The sequence below is a fragment of the Dipodomys spectabilis genome, unplaced genomic scaffold (genome assembly GCF_019054845.1).
Source record: "Dipodomys spectabilis isolate Male_0828 unplaced genomic scaffold, ASM1905484v1 ptg000669l, whole genome shotgun sequence".
Lineage (NCBI taxonomy): Eukaryota > Metazoa > Chordata > Mammalia > Rodentia > Heteromyidae > Dipodomys > Dipodomys spectabilis.
In genome coordinates, this window is record NW_024871346.1 from 1,442,988 (window position 1) to 1,458,731 (window position 15,744).

The 15,744-nt window shown below is 54.8% G+C and overlaps 1 protein-coding gene across 1 annotated transcript in view; it reads left to right on the plus strand.

Moving 5' to 3' along the window:
• The window catches only part of Pkhd1 (PKHD1 ciliary IPT domain containing fibrocystin/polyductin), a 288,492-nt gene that overhangs the window by 15,396 nt on the left and 257,352 nt on the right, over positions 1-15,744 (plus strand). Inside the window, 12 exon segments of the mRNA XM_042672035.1 lie at positions 166-236; positions 1,271-1,372; positions 1,807-1,902; positions 4,595-4,736; positions 5,657-5,771; positions 7,912-8,187; positions 9,336-9,425; positions 9,513-9,603; positions 10,972-11,114; positions 12,818-12,945; positions 13,531-13,706; positions 14,724-14,862. Of these exon segments, the coding sequence (XP_042527969.1) occupies positions 166-236; positions 1,271-1,372; positions 1,807-1,902; positions 4,595-4,736; positions 5,657-5,771; positions 7,912-8,187; positions 9,336-9,425; positions 9,513-9,603; positions 10,972-11,114; positions 12,818-12,945; positions 13,531-13,706; positions 14,724-14,862 (1,569 nt within the window).

Sequence of the window (15,744 nt, forward strand, 5' to 3'; positions counted from 1 at the left end):
TTGTGTTCTGCCACTCTGAAACGATTTGCTATGTTTTCCTTCCAAGTGTATCGCTCATCTGGTATTAATGATTCATTTTAGCTTCTTGCTCTCAGGCAGTCAACTTAAAAGAACGCGATTGCAGATGTTTCATGCTATAAACTGCGGTGCCGTCTTGTTTTGAAGGTCGATGGTCGACAAGGGCGCGTGGCTTGTCAGCGCTAAGCAGGACCTTTTTCTGTTCCAGACTCACCCGGGTATGCCGGCCCCACACCTCCCGTTCTTGGTTTCCTTCTCTCACGCCTCACGTGCCAACAGACTCTATATCTGGAAATTGCTCTGAGCATTAACGTCGGAAAATGTCCCTTGTAGTACGACGGCTCTTTGATTTTAGTTAAAATCCAACTGCTTGTATCAGTGTCTGCTTTAGTTCTTATAAGCCATGTATCACAGATCAACGCTCTGAGAGGCCTAATAGCATCCTTGTGCCAACACATGGCCCGCACTTAGGTAGCTCTAGATGGTGTGGGTCAGCAGCCCTATGCGGCCTTGTAATGAAATCAAGAGACAAGGTGAATGGCAGGTGTGGGAAATTACTTCTGGTATAACAGTAAAGTATAAAGTCATAAATATAAAGTCATAAGGGCAAGTCTAGTACGGTGCACACCTAACTCAGTGCAGTCATTTATTACTATTATTCTTCAGTATTGTATGTGTGTAAGTGTACGCACAATAGGTTGAGTTAACTCAACATCACCCTGTGAGTGATGCTTCATGCTAGTCTGTACAGCAACAAGAATGCCTAGTGGCAGGGGTGTTTGGCAAGCGTCATAGGCTGACCATTGTTTCCAGGTATGATCTGTTGTTGACTGGTAGGTTGTCATGAGTCTTATGACAATATTCAGATCATATTCCGCTTCATGGCCTCTGGCTCCCGGACGTGTAACTCAAGGCCTGGAGGTGAAGAAGTGGATTTTCTAAGAAAGCATGGTGCTTTGTGAGGGCTTTTGCACGCCCTGAATGACTCTACATGCCTTCTTTCTTTCCAGTATTGATCCTGTGTAATATATATATCTATATATACATATATATATAGCTTATCTATATATTTATAGTCTTTTTCTCATCATGTGCATATGAAAAATGACCGTTATTAGAAAAATGCCAATTGTGACTAGACTTGACAAGTCCAGAGATAAAGTAGGGTGGTTTCTATTACTGTATTGTTATCTAGGTCATATTCTGAGCTATATTTGGAAACTTACTTTTTTTGCCCCCCAATGTCTTGCAGAAATTCTATCCGTGTTTCCAGAAACGGGGAGCCTGGGTGGAGGAACAGACATCACAGTTACAGGAGTCTTCTTTGACGTTCCCGCCCGGGTGACGGTCGCAGGTAACCATGTCGAAACGGCCGGGAACACCCTGCAGGTCTTTTGGCGTCAAGGCTGGCTCTGAGCCCTCTCGGTTCCACCCTTCCCCTCACCGCGGCCTTTCCAGCTGTGCCAGGCTGGGGCTTCTCGGAACACTGAGAGCCTCCCCCAGAAGCAGCTGCAGGCGGGCACGGGCAGGCCCTGCTAGTATGCCCTCATACCACCGCACGCACCTCGGGGTGTGACCAGCCCACCCTCAGCGAGTGATGGATGTGGCGTTCCGCGGCTTTGCCCTGCCTGGTGTGAGCTGCCCTGCGCTCTGCTGCTCGGCACCCCCTTCCCGGCCTCCTCCTCCACTCTGGTCCTGCCATCCCAGCAATAGATGATCCCAACCGTGCCGTGAGCTGTGTGTCTATGGCGTGCTGCATGTGCACCGGTAACTCTGAACTCCTCGCAGGCATTCCATGCGATATTAGCCGTGTGTCGCCCCGGGAGATCACGTGTACCACCAGGGCTCCAGGAAAAGGCACAAGGCTCACCGCGCCCCAGGCAGGTAAGGAGGTCACCGGGCCGTCCAAGGAGCGTCCACCTGTAACCATGGGGGCGTCACGGGGAGATGCCGGCAGGTTTAGTTTCTGTGTCAGTTGCTCAGGGAGCCCTAGATTCACAGTATCACTGTCCAGGCTCTCCTACGAGTGGGTTCCTCATTCTACAAGCTGCTCAGCCACACCACCAACCCTCCCCGCCCCCCCCAATGTGGCCGGGGGAGATCACCGATCCACAACGCACACCCCCACAACGACCTTGCCCCTGCCAGCAACACCCCACGCTGCCTCCTCCTATGCAGCCGGCCCCTTGAACATCCATTGTCGGAGAGACAGGAGCAGCGAGGCGTGCTCTGTGCTCACGGCAACAGCGTTAAACAGGGCGACACACAAGGGGCATTGATAGGCTGCGTCTCTCCCCTGTGGGCATCTGTCTGCTGCTTTTCGAGACAGATGCGCACACGTGTGTGCACGCGTGTGTCCTTGCCACCAGCACATGCCTGCAGTGGGCTGACGGAGGCGGCGGTGTAGCAGGCTCCACCTGTCCTTCTTAGTAACGTTCCCTCTCATGGCTGCAGGCATGTTTTTCTTTCTTTCTGCTAAGCATCAGAGCGGGAGGTTCAAGGGTAGCTATGGATTAAGGGATGTTGACGTGGGACTGGGCCCAGAACCGTGGGCTGTGCTTGCGTGTGCCACGGGCCGACGGGATGGCTAGACTAGACGCACAGCCTCACCCGGAGATGCCGATCCGGAAGGAGAGGCCCTCAGGGGAGCCAAGCTTTCTAAAGAAAGGCCACTCAGGTGTGAAAACGCATGCAAAGCTCCAGCTGGAGAATTCTCCTGCTCCCAGACCTGCCGTTTTGACATAAGGAACGCTCCCATCCGACAAAGAGACCAGCGAGCGAGCAGCGGAGGGCATGCGGCTTCCTGAGTCAGGAAATAGAAAGCCCGCTCCCTCCTGAGTGTCTCCGGCCTCAGCACCTGGAGTCGTGGCGGGATAATTTCGGACAGTAGCTAGTTAGTGATGTCCTTGATGAAGACCTTTTGAAGTTTCTGCTATGGAAGTTAGGCGAATTCTTGTCCAGAGCCGAGCTTCTTAGGGGACATTCAGTAATCTATAGAAACAATTTTGGGTCACTACACCCCGGAGATGTGGTGGGAGCTGGCTCCAGTGAACGGAGATCAAAGATGCAGCTAACTATCCTGCAATGCACAGTCTGCACGGGCAATACCTGAGCAACATGCCAGTCCCCTGAGATTGGGAAACCCTGGGTTAAAGTAACTTTTTGTATAGGCTCTTAATTTTCCACGTATCCTAGGTGTAGCTCTCCATTTTAGGAACTAATGATGAGTAACGGTAGTAATTTTAAATAATATTGAGCATGTGTTTGTGAATTTGTGTGTGTGTGTGTGTGTGTGTGTGTGTGTGTGTGTGTGTGTGTGTGTGTGTGATATCAAGTTCTATTTATGCTTGGCCCCATCTTTTTTTTTTGTTGTTGGCTGTGGGGCTTGAGCTCTTGGCCTAGGTGCTGTCCCTCAGCTCTTTAGCTCAAGGCGAGCGCTCTACCTCTCGAGCCACTTCCGGTTTTCTGGTGGTTTATTGGAGATAAGAGTCTCATGGACTGTCTCACGCCCGGGCTGGCTTTGAACTGCAATCCTCAGATCTCAGCCTCCCAAGTGGCTAGGATTATAGGTGTGAGCCACCGGTACCCGGCTTGCTTGGCCACATCTTAATGTAGGAATGAATGAAATCTCAAGGATATTAATAGTTTCTCAAAGCTCCATATATAGTTAGTGGTGGAGCTGGCATCTGAATTCCCAGATGTGTAAGTCCAGAGCTTTTCCCCTCAGCCCCAGTTACTATCCAGTATTGATTGCTTGCGTGCCTTTGGCTTCAAGGTTTGCTTAAATAAATAAAAACAGCATCACTTACCACCTTCCGTGATAACAGCACATCACAGAACTGGCTCTGTGTGCAAGTTTACAAATTGAGGTCGTGACACTTGAAGAAAAGTAAGGATGGCCAGTTTTCTAGGAATAGGGGGTTGTATGGAATGGGAGGCCAAGGCTGAACTGGACCTGAAGACGTACTGAAGTTTACTTCCATTTTGGAAACACGAAGACTGGCCATTTTACAAGCTCACACCACCCTGTCCCTCACGCAGCCGCACTCCTCGTTTGTGCATTCTCCTCCTCCTCTCTAGGGCTCGATTGTCAAATCCAGACATTCAGTGACAAAGGACCTCTGAGAGTATCTGGTCCTCTGAGGAGTATCTGTCCTCTGAGAGTATCTGTAAGGAATAATTGGACCTCTGAGAGTATCTGGTAGTCTGAGAAGAATCTGGAACTCTAAGGAGTAACTGGATCTCTGAGAGTATCTGGTATTCTGAGAAGTATCTGGACTTCTAAGGAGTATCTGTCCTCTGACGGTATCTGGTCCTCTGAGAGTATCTGGCCCTCTGAGGAGAATCTCCCCTTACTGCTTCTGATCAGGTCTTTTGCAAGAGGGCTAATTTATACCCAAGGAATAGTTTCTGCTTTCCGGAACATCTGTAGTGTTGGCAGACGCTCATACAATGTTGCTGCAGCCGGTCCTCCGCTGCCCACCTCCACACACAGCCCCCATCACAATTGGAATGAGGGAGCCCTGTCTGGCACGGAATGCTGTCTGTCTGAGGGTTACGGATGTGTGTCTTTCAGGCAACAGAGGGCTTCTGTTTGAGGTTGGCGCTGCTTCCGAGGGCTCGGAGCTGACCGAAGCCAGCCCCGGGTACCGCCGGCAGATTGTCCCCAACGCCAGCGCTCCGCTCGGATTCTGGTCACAGGAAGGACAATCTTTCAAGTATGTTGTTGGAGAGGACAGCGTTTCTATGAAAGACAGACTTATTGGTTCACCTGAGGCAGGGAGATTTCCAAGGAGGAACTAATCACAGCAGTTCCACTAGAGCAGAGCTGGTCTGTGGGCCTCAGAAGCCACACAAGGACCATCGGACGGGCTACAGGTGCACAGCCATCTATGGATCAATATGTGCAGCTCACGATTCCTTTTCCTCTTCCTTTTCCTTTTTATGCTGGTTGTGGGTCCTGAACTCTGGGCCTGGGCGCTGTCCCTCAGCTCTTCAGCTCAAGGCTAGTTCTCTACCACTTGAGCCACAGCGCCACTTTTGGTTTTCTGGTGGTTTATTGGAGATAAGAGTCTCACGGACTTTCCTTCCCTGGGCTGGCTTTGAACCGTGACCTTCAGATCTCAGCCTCCTGAGTAGCTAGGATTATAGGCGTGAGCCACCAGCAGCTGGCTCATGTTTTCTGTAATACCCCCTCTTTGGACATGAATGTCATCTGAAACTTTGAGCTGAGCTGGCCGGGGGTTTTGGTGGACAGAGGGTAAAACTCACTTCAAGTATGGGATTGGGGTGAAAGTGACACTTGGCCCATGTGGAGGATTCTAGAGTCTTCCCTGGAGCCTGCTCCAGCCCCCGTGTCGATGGAGGACAGGCGGGCACCAGGAAATGTGGCACAGTGCTCAGCAGAGCCTCCCCACGCTCCCGCAGCCCACGGGTGTGCTGTTCCCGGGCGACAGCACTGCTGGGGCCTGGGGGTCACGGGCAGACAGGGCACGTGGCATGGCTTTCCCTCGGGCTGTCTAGACCGCTGTGTGGCGCTGAGGATCGGGGTGGTCAAGAACGGCCGGATGCCATGGTGACCACACGTTCCCGCATCAGGCCCCGGCCACTCTGACCCACGCTGTGTTCCTCCCCGCAGGGCCCGGCTCAGCGGGTTCTTCGTGGCTCCGGAGACAAATAACTACACGTTTTGGATCCAGGCGGGCAGCCAGGCTTCCTTGTATCTCAGCTGGTCAGAGGAGCCCCAGGATAAGGTAGCACTTTCTCCTCACTTCCCTTTCCTTGATCACCACGATTCCTACGTCCATGAGACGAGGAGGAAGGAAAGCCAAGGCTCTCCTGCGCTGAAGATGGCGGTGGCATGTGATGTGTCGCCATGGGGGCCTGAATTGTTGAAGGACCACTTGGCTAAATGTCATGGTGCCTATTCTTTTTTTCTTTTTTCTTTTCTGCTGGGGCTTGAACTCTGTGCCTGGGCGCTGTCCCTTAGCTGTTCAGCTCAAGGCGAGTGCTCTGCCACATGAACCACAGTGCCACTTCCAGTTTTTTGGTGGTTCATTGGGAATAAGAGTCTCATGGATATTCCTGCCTGGGCTGGCTTTGAACCACGATCTTCAGATCTCAGCCTCCTGAGTGGCTAGGATGACAGATGAGCCACCTATTCATCAAACCTGGGATCATGCTAGGTTTTTATATGCTGTCTCATTTTATATGCTGTTTTTATATGCTGTCTCATTTTGATTGCATCTCCGTGGTATATGCACATCTATACATGCATACATATTCATTTGTCTCCATTTTCCAGATAGGGAGATGGACTTAGAAGGATTTCGTGGCTACTCAGTGGCTACGTGGGCATTTCCAGGGTTGGAGCTCAGACTTGTCTGACTCCCACGCTTGTGCTTTGCCACTAATTTTGGATTAGAGGTGTAGCCAGCCTCATGTACAAATCTTTCCATCAACTCCAAAGACGCCTTTACAAAAGCAGCTCAAGTTCACCGGCATCTTTCTCAAAGCCACACAATGTGTTTAGCACGCACACATCTTTGAAGTTGATTTGCTCCTTAGCCAGAGAACCATTGGTAGATTTCTGAGGGACAAAGCCATGCTAGATATCTCAGAGGCCTAATAGTGCTGTTTGGTAGCATAATGGAGACCCAGGGTAGCAGGCTGGATGTTTTTCTTTAAATATCACCCATTGCCATGGTTAATCTTGATTGCCAATTTGATTGAATTAAGAAGTGCCTAGGAGACTCATGAAGTGTCCTGAGAGCCTTTCTCGGTTGAAGGGAGGATTCGTGAAGGGAGAGTCAGTCCTGGATAGAGGCAGCACCAGCACAGAGTCTGGAGGCGCAGCTGGGAGAAGCAGGGGTGAGGAGGGGCCGTCTGCACAGGCCGTCTCCCCTGTGATGCGAACTGCTCTGGTCCTCCTCCCCTCCCTCCTCCTCCCCTCCCTCCTCCCCTCCCTCCTCCTCTCCTCCCTCCTCCCTTCCCTCCTCCCTTCCCTCCTCCCCTCCCTCCTCCTCCCCTCCCTCCTCCCCTCCCTCCTCCTCTCCTCCCTCCTCCCCTCCCTCCTCCCCTCCCTCCTCCTCTCCTCCCTCCTCCCCTCCTCCTCCCCTCCTCCATCCCTCCTCCCCTCCCTCCTCCATCCCTCCTCCCCTCCCTCCTCCATCCCTCCTCCCCTCCCTCCTCCATCCCTCCTCCCCTCCTCCTCCCCTCCTCCTCCCATCCCTCTTCCCCTCCTCTTCCCATCCCTCCTCCCCTCCTCCTCCCCTCCTCTGGCCCCGTGGCTGACTGAAACCACCAGCCACAGTACATCTTTTTCCCACCTAAGTTGCTTCTCACAGGAATCTCCCCCAGAGGGGAGGCCCGACAAACGCACCCAAATAGCCTCACGTAGGTACTATTACCCAGAAAATGGAAACGAGATCTTTTTCATTGTTGATTTTGTTTTCTACCGTCCCGTTTGCTCACGTATCTGTCTTGGGGAGGGCAAGGGTGTACAGAAATGGAGGGACCAAGGGTGAGCAAATGCATAGACACTAGGTTGAAAATGAACTATACAACTTAGGGGAGCTGGGAGAGAGTGAGGGAAGGGGAGACATTGTCTAGAAAGAATGTGCGCATTGCCTGGCTAGGTACCTGAAAGCCCTCTGCACGCCACCTTTATGATAACAACAACATGATAACAACTAAATCAAACACTATTGGGCTGAGAAAAAGGGAGAAAGGAGGAGGGGTGAAGAGGCCTACCTCCCCACCCCCAGGGCCAAGGCGACGCGCAGCCTCGTGAGCAAGGCGCCAGACCCCCTCACCTTAGTGGTCTTCCAGATGTTCCCTCTGTGGGAAGAACCCTCTGGAAGCTTCCCTCCCCGCTCTGTTGTCTGGGCGCAGGTGAGAGTGGCTTTCATCGGCGTGGGCACGGCGGACTGGTTCGACTCCTGGGAGCACGGGGACGCGGGGGTGTGGCAGCAGAAGACCCCCAAGATGGAGCTACGGGGTGGAGCCAAGTACTACCTGGAAGCCGAGCAGCAGGGCAGGGCGCCCAGCGCAGGGGTGAGGATTGGCGTCCAGCTCCACAACACGTGGCTCACTGCCGGCCAGGTGGCCTCCTACCTCCGTGAGAAGCACCAGCTCCGCGCCCGCGCCCAGAGGCGCCCCGAAGTGCAGGTGCGCAGCCCTCAGCGGGGAGGGCGTGTGGCTTAGCAGCAGGACCGTGGGTGAGAGGAAAAACTCTGCTCCCCAGTTAGAGGGGCCCCCAAGATGGGCCCCTGAGAGGATTGTCAGTGAAGCACAGACGAAGCACTAATGTACAAACGAAGTCTTATTATTGAGATTGCCTTACTTATTGTCTGAAAATGCCTCATAATACAGTCAATACACACACACACACACACACACGTGCGCACACACATGCACACGCACACACACGTGCGCGCGCACGCACACACGCACACACACACACACACACACACACACACCACTGGGGTTTTTCTCTTTTTGGTTCTTCTTTGGAGCTCTTAGCTTTGCCCTTATGGCTGTGGAAAGTTTATTTTTTTTGTTCACTTTCTGATATACAATGAGACCTTGCAAGCTTCCAGTCTAGCAGCAACGCGGACATAAATAATCAAAGAACAAGAGCAGAAAACAAGTGATTGAAGAAATGAGAAGCTAACTGGGCGCCAGTGGCTCACGCTTGCCATAGCTAGTCAGGAGGCTGAGATCTGAGCATCACGGTTCAAAGCCAGCCCAGGCAGGAAAGTCTGTGAAACTATTAGCTCCAGTGAACCACCAGAAAACCAGAAATGGTGCTGTGGCTCAAGTGGTAGAGCCTTGGGCATAGTACCCAGTGTTAGCCCCTGAACCACCACCACTCCTACCACCACCACCACCACCAACGAGAGAAATGAGTGTTCCCACTCTGCCATGTGGTTCAGAGTGGAAGTGTGAAGTGCTCAACTCTAGAGAACGTGCTGGAAGCAGAGCAGAGGAAGTGTCACCTGTGGGGAGTGTGGCAGGCCAGGTGGGTGCTGCCACCTCTCCCGGGACAGAGCCGTGGTGAGGCTGACGGGCGGTGTGCAGTGACAGTCGCACCGCTCCTACTGTAGGAAAGGGATGCAGTCCAGCAGGGAGGCAGCCACGTCCACCACACACAGGGGGTCTGCTTTAGGAGAGGGTGCAGGGCTCCTCAGAACTTTCTGGACCATAGTTCATTTGGGAATTGGAAGTTCTGGCGACAGCAAGCCCAGGCGGCGGGTTCTGGGTTGGTGGACAGGCTCTGTGAATATGGGCTTAGTCCTGGCGCACTTGGTTTTCAGATGCTGAATGTATCAGGCCCAGGAAACTTTTTCCTCACTTGGGGCAACATCTCCAGCCCACCGCTGCCTGCAAACGCCACAGCTCACCAGGTGATGCATTCTGGAAATCGCGGGGGGCTGGGGGTGGTCTTTCTGCCCATGGCGTGACTCTTGGCGTTTTGATTCTTTTTGGAATAGATTCAAACCACGCTGGAGGCGTTACTGGCAGTCAAGTGCAGCATGGAGCCCACGTCAGCCGGCATCTTACTCCGGCTTGGATTTGAGCAAGGTGCTGACGCTCTTTCCTCTTCTTTCTTTTTCTGTCAAATGGAAGCAATCTTCCTTTGCTGTGCAAGGTGCTAACAGTCAAGCACACACAGGAGAACTGGGTGTGCACTCTGAGGGCCCGCGGGGTGTCCCTGAGCTCTGCAGCAGGCGCGTGGCCTCGGGACTGGGCGTGCATTCCGAGGGCCCGCGGGGTGTCTGTGAGCTCTGCGGCAGGCGTTGGGGGGGGGGGGCGTTGGGAAGCAGGGGCACCGCTGTGTTCCAGGGCGGGAGGCTGGCCACTCGCTTCCCACCTCCTAGGGGAAGAAGGGCCCCATGTAGGATGGACAGCAACTACTCAGCCAGGCACCCATGGCTCATGCCTGTCATCCTAGCTACTTGGGAGGCTGAGATCTGAGGATCATGGTTCAAAGCCAGCCTGGCCAGGAAAGTCCATGAGATTCTTATCTCCAATCAATACTCAGAGAAAGCTGCAACTGTTGGTGCTGTGGCTCCAGTGGTAGCCTTGAGTACAAAGAGGCTCAGGGATAGCACCCAGGCCCTGACTTCAAGCCCCAGGACTGGCACCCCCTCCCCCCCAGCAATTACTCTGAAATCTTATTTCGTTCAAAAGAATTAGTACATAAGGAAGTAATGTAACCCTAGCATGTAATCCCAGCTATTCAGGAGACTGAGATCTGAGGCTAATGGTTGGAAGAAAAGTATTCCAGGCTCTTATCTCCAGTTAACCAGCAACAGAACAGAGCAGAACAAAACAAAAACCTGGAGATGGAGCTGTGGCTCAAGTGATAGAGTGTCAGTCTTGAGCAAAAAATAAATAAATAAAATTAAGCCCCATTACCAACACACACACACACACACACACACACACACACACACACACACACACACACACACACACACACACACACAAACACACACAATGTGAGGGTATGTTTTCTAAATTACTATGCTTTCAAAAGGAGTTTCCCTCGACATGCCAGTTTGTGAACCCTGGAGATGTGACCCCTCTGGTCCATCTCCCCATCTCTCCCCACTCCGCCATCCTCTGATCTCCATCTTCACGCCTGTACACCGGGTACAGGTCTGCATCTGCCCACCCTTCCAAATTAGTAAGGCCAACTAAATTCCCGTTTCGGGAAGGTGCAGAGACATTCCTGTCTCTGGCTTCTTGGCCGGTTTTCAGGGTGTGGTACTTGGAGGAGAGGGTACCGGATAGACCAACTCCTCACAGTCAGAGGGTGCTGGGTGCTCAGTCCTCACCCGCGCTCCCTCACCGACAGCTCACAACCCGTTTCCCGCACCTGGCCTGCGAGGCTCTTTCTGTCTAACATCCGTGCCTGCCTCCCTGTTTTCCCTGAGCTGCATCCAGGCCTGGAAGCTTCCAGCTCTGATGGGGTCCTCACCTGCACCACCGGACCTTTCTGCGGTAGATTCAGCCTCTGCCAGCCCGGACACCTGGTGGTGACCCCTCCCGTGGCTCGAGAGGGCTACCGGCTGGCTCAGTTTCCCCACGTGAGTTCCGGCCGCTCCAGGGCCTGGACGAGGGCGCAGGACGGGGTTGGGTTGTGAGGGGACGGAGGGAAGCTCAGGACGGCTGCGTCCGGCTGAGGGCGGGGGTTCTAGGTCTCCGGCGGGTGGTTTCGGGTGTGCACAGACACGGCCAGCCCCACGTGCACGCTGTCCCCGGAAATGTCTAGATATTAGCACTCGCCGGAGGGGACAGAAGTTTCACTTCCTCTAGTATTTTCTTTGGCCTGGAAGTAAAGAAAGAGACCGGAGTCTGCAGGCAGGCTGCCTGGTGGTGAACTCTGACATGCAGGGTGCTCTCGCTGTAAGATGGGGAAGGATTTGGTGTAGGTGGGGCGGGGAGCCGTGCGGAGCGGAGCTCAGGCAGGGCGGAGGCCAGGCGGGGCGGAGGCCAGGCGGGGCGGAGCCCAGGCGGGGCGGAGGCCAGGGGGGGGGGAGGGGGAGGAGGCCAGGCGGGGCGGAGCCCGGCTGCCAGCGTGGTGCTGACGGTCACTATGGGTGGATCACGGCGCAGTGGTGAGGGTTATTGTGGTGGATCGGCTGCGGACGCGGTGCTGATGGTTATTGTGGTGGATCATGGCGCAGTGGTGAGGGTTATTGTGGTGGATCGGCTGCGGACGCGGTGGTGATGGTTAGTGTGGTGGATCATGGCGCAGTGTTGAGGGTTATTGTGGTGGATCGGCTGCGGGCGCGGTGCTGATGGTCACTATGGGTGGACTGGCCCCTGCGGTTCCCAGGCCCCACTTCCACCCCTTGCCGGTGCTTCTCTGGCTTCCCAGGGAAGCGTGGCTTATTCGCCCCTGAGACCCAGAACGGCTCTTTCTGGGGGCAGAGGTCATGGTCAGCCTTTTGAAGCCCAGAGGGAGTTGAGGCCCCAATCCATCTTCCTCCTCACCTCTACCTCAGGTTCTCAAAATGGGGGTGACTTTGCCTCTGGAGAGGAGCGTCACGCACAGACAGGACGCTGCTTGTGGGCACGGGGGCGGAGGGGAAGCAGCGGGCGGGGGTGGGGAGACACCCCTCTGTGCGCACCACAGCTCTTGAAAGTCAAGTGTCTGAAGTCTCCTGATGCTGAGCGATCACACACAGTGGAGTCAGGAAGCAAGGGTGCGGGGTGGGGGAGGCTGGGGCTCAGAGAAGGCGGGCGCGCACCACACCCGATTGCTCAGAAATCCCATCGCCAAGCACCCAAACCCCAAACAACAGACCTGCTGAATGACTTCCAGTCCTTTGGTCCTCAGAAAAAGCATGGACTGAGCCAGGCGCTGGTGGTTCACGCCTGTCATCCTAACTACTCAGGAGATCTGAGGATCGTGGTTCAAAGCCAGCCTGGGCAGGAAAGTCAGTGAGACTCTTATCTCCAGTGAACCACCAGAAAACTGGAAGTGGTGCTTTGGCTCAAGTGGTAGAACGCTTGCCTTGAGCTGAAGAGCTGAGGGAGAGCGCCCAGGTCCAGAGTTCAAGCCCCACACCGACAAAAAAAAGAAAACAAAGAAAAAGCATGGGCTGCTCCCCCCGCAGCTTTCTTGAGGAAGGAATAGCAGTTCCAGTTATTTGGTCTCCAGGAGTCAGGGTCTGGGGTCTTTCATGCATGTGGTGGGTGTAGACGGGAGAACAGCTTGGTCGTTTCCACTGGGGTGGCTGCTGCTTGCACACACAGAGCCGAAGCGCGTATTTGCTGTTTGCAGCTGTGCCTTGCTTACAAGGGCCGCGCGAACACGAGCCTGAGGGTGGTGGTGACTTTCACAGCTGGCTCTGCCGGTGTCCCGGAGAACATCACGTGTGCCTGGAGTCCCGCGCCCGCCGGTCCTGAGAGGTAGCTATGGGGAGTGGGGGAGAGGGGGGGCAGGTGAGTAGGGTTCCTCCAGCTCGGGGTGCTGGCCTTCTTGGGGACCGTGGCCCACTCCAGACTCTTAGAGTCGGATGTGGTATTCCGGGGAGAACTCAGAGCCCGTGCTTTGATAGAGCCGGCGGGGCTCACGGGGCCCCTGGGAACGCGAGAGTCACCACATGCCTTTGGCTTGTGACTCTGGAATCCGTTTAAGGCACAGGACTCCCGGTTCAGTGCTCTTCACATCCATTACAGACCTCACCAGTGGCTCTGACCGTAATGAGTCTGTTAGCGCCTGATGTCTAACCCGCTGATGAACTGCAGTGGAATGCGGGTGTCCTTGCGCGTAGTGTGCATGTGCTGCTGAGGCTGTGAACGAGCCACCGGCCCGGGACAGCCTCCCGGCGGGACTCAGCCACAGCCGAAGCGGAGTCCAGCCCGGGCGGGGCTTTCGCCCTGACGTCAGGGCTGCATGTGACAGCGGTGCTCCAGGAGTCCCTCCCTGGGCCGCAGAGCCCGGGCAGGGTTTGCAGGGCTCACACAGCGTCCCTCCCACCCTGGCCCTCGTAGATGGCGGTTTGCGTGCACCGACCTGTGGGACACGTGTGTGCGACACTCCAGGGGCCTCCGCACCCCCTCCGCAAGCGTGCCCGTGCTGGTGCAGCAACTGGGCCTCTTCCCCGGAGCCTCGGAGACGGACGTGCTCTGCGTGGATGAAGTGATCATCACAGACACAAACCTGACAGGTGACCGTGGCTTCCGCCGTCCTCCCCGGCCTCCACCCTCCTCCCCGGGCCTCCACCCTCCTCCTCGGGCCTCCCTGGTCCTCCCCGGGCCTCCACCGTCCTCCCCAGCCTCCACCCTCCTCCCCGGGCCTCCACCCTCCTCCCCGGGCCTCCACCCTCCTCCCCGGGCTGCTAATGCCTGCCTGGTCCCTCCTTGCTGGAGGCTGTTGCTCCTTACAGCAAGGAGGGAGGAGGTCATCTCTACCTGCCCGTCTCGGTTCTAGAAGCAGGGGTGTTGCGTTGCGTGTCCTGGATTCTGTATCTCCAGCTAGTCCTTCTCTTTTCCCATTCATCTCTTGGTTTGTTCTCGCTCCCTTGACCTAACTTCTTACTTTCCTGGCTGAGAAACACTGCTTCCCTCACCTGTAAGTCGGGTCTCATTGCGTTATTGTGATGATGAGCCAGTTTGCTACCAAACGTTCATTTCAGGTCTGGCACACGCACAGTAGAGAGAACCCGCTGACATCACTGTTAGCACCGTGCGTGCGGGATTCACCTCTCCTCAAACGAGGTGTCCCAGCAAGTGCTAGAAGGCAGGCGATACTTCCGCTCTGTCTGAGGGCTGCAGGCCTGGCGGGGGCTCTTGGAGCAGTGGAGTCACCTTCCTCTGGAGAGAACAGCTTTGTCCATCCTTTCTCTCCATCCAGAATCCTCTCCTTTCATCTTCCTTGGACACAGTGGTCCCACTCGGCCCGTGTGCCCAGCGATCCATCAGACAAAGTGCTCCTCCAAGGCCAGCTGAGGCTGGGTGTAATGGTGTCTGCCAGTGGTGGTTTGTCCGCGGGGCATTCACGTTTCCAACTTCCACTCCTTTGGCTTCCCCACCATTTTATTTTAAATGACTCCTGGATTCAGATTTCCTCGCTTTTATAGCCCCCTTCCCAGTCCCACCTTCTTTCCCTTCTCTCTAGAGCAAAAGATGACAGTTACCCACTAGTGGGTCCTAACTGGGTCACCAGTTGATTCATTGGTCTCTAGTTTCTCAAGCCGACTTGGGCACAGCCCGGCCCTTGGGAAATCTGGTGGAATTGGTCTCCGTGGTGGGATCCCCTCCGCTCTTCAACGTCTCTGTCTGGCCGGCGGGGTGTGGACTGCAGCTCCCGCTCCTCACTGCCTGGTGAGCCCCGAGTTTGCGCCCTGTCTCTCCTGGGGATTTCAGGGGAGGGAGTGTCTCTTATCAGGACAGGGTGACTGCCTTGTGCTGTGGTTTGCATCATTGATTTCATCTTGACAGGTTCACCTGGAGGTCTTATTAAAACCTAAATTTCAGAGCTAAGAATTCAAATTTGAGAGAAGGTGCATTTTTAATAAGTTCCCCAAAGATGCCAAGGCTATATGAGATTCATCTAAAATAGCAGCGTTGTGTGCTGTGCAGAGTTTCTCACTAACACGGGGCTCTGTGTACTCGTTTTGTTTCACGTGTATCCATCTTGAAGGCAAAGGAGAGTCTAAGGAACAGAAAATGTGCATCTCTCAGCCTGACCACCAGAGGACAACAGAGCCCCGCGCACAGGGCTGTTTGAGCTCCCTCCCTGCAGTTTCCAAAGCAGTCAGCCAGGCTCAGACTCCAAGCCCTGGAAACTCATGGGCGCTTTAATTCTTTCAACTTTTCCCTTACACCCAGGGGCACGGTAAGAGCTCAGATTCTCTGACGTCTGTCTGCGCCCAGGATTTACGAATGCACACGGCTGTGAGTGTGCACGCTCTCCTCCCCCATGTCTCTCCTCCCATTACAACACGCTGTGTCCGGCACCTTAGGGCCAGGTGAACCAAGTCACTGATGCTGTCCTTGATGATGGCCAGTGGAATGGAGGCTGGGGGGTGGGCGGAGGGGTGGAGCGCTCCGGTGGTGGAGAGGAAGCAGCCTCGTGGGCCGCAGTTAGTAACCCTAGGCCACTCACACGCTGGGTGGTCCGGACGGCCTCCTTCCTGAGTTTTCCTCCTGAGTTCCCTCTGCGTCTTCGGATGCATACATCTCACAAGTAGTGATGCACTGCTG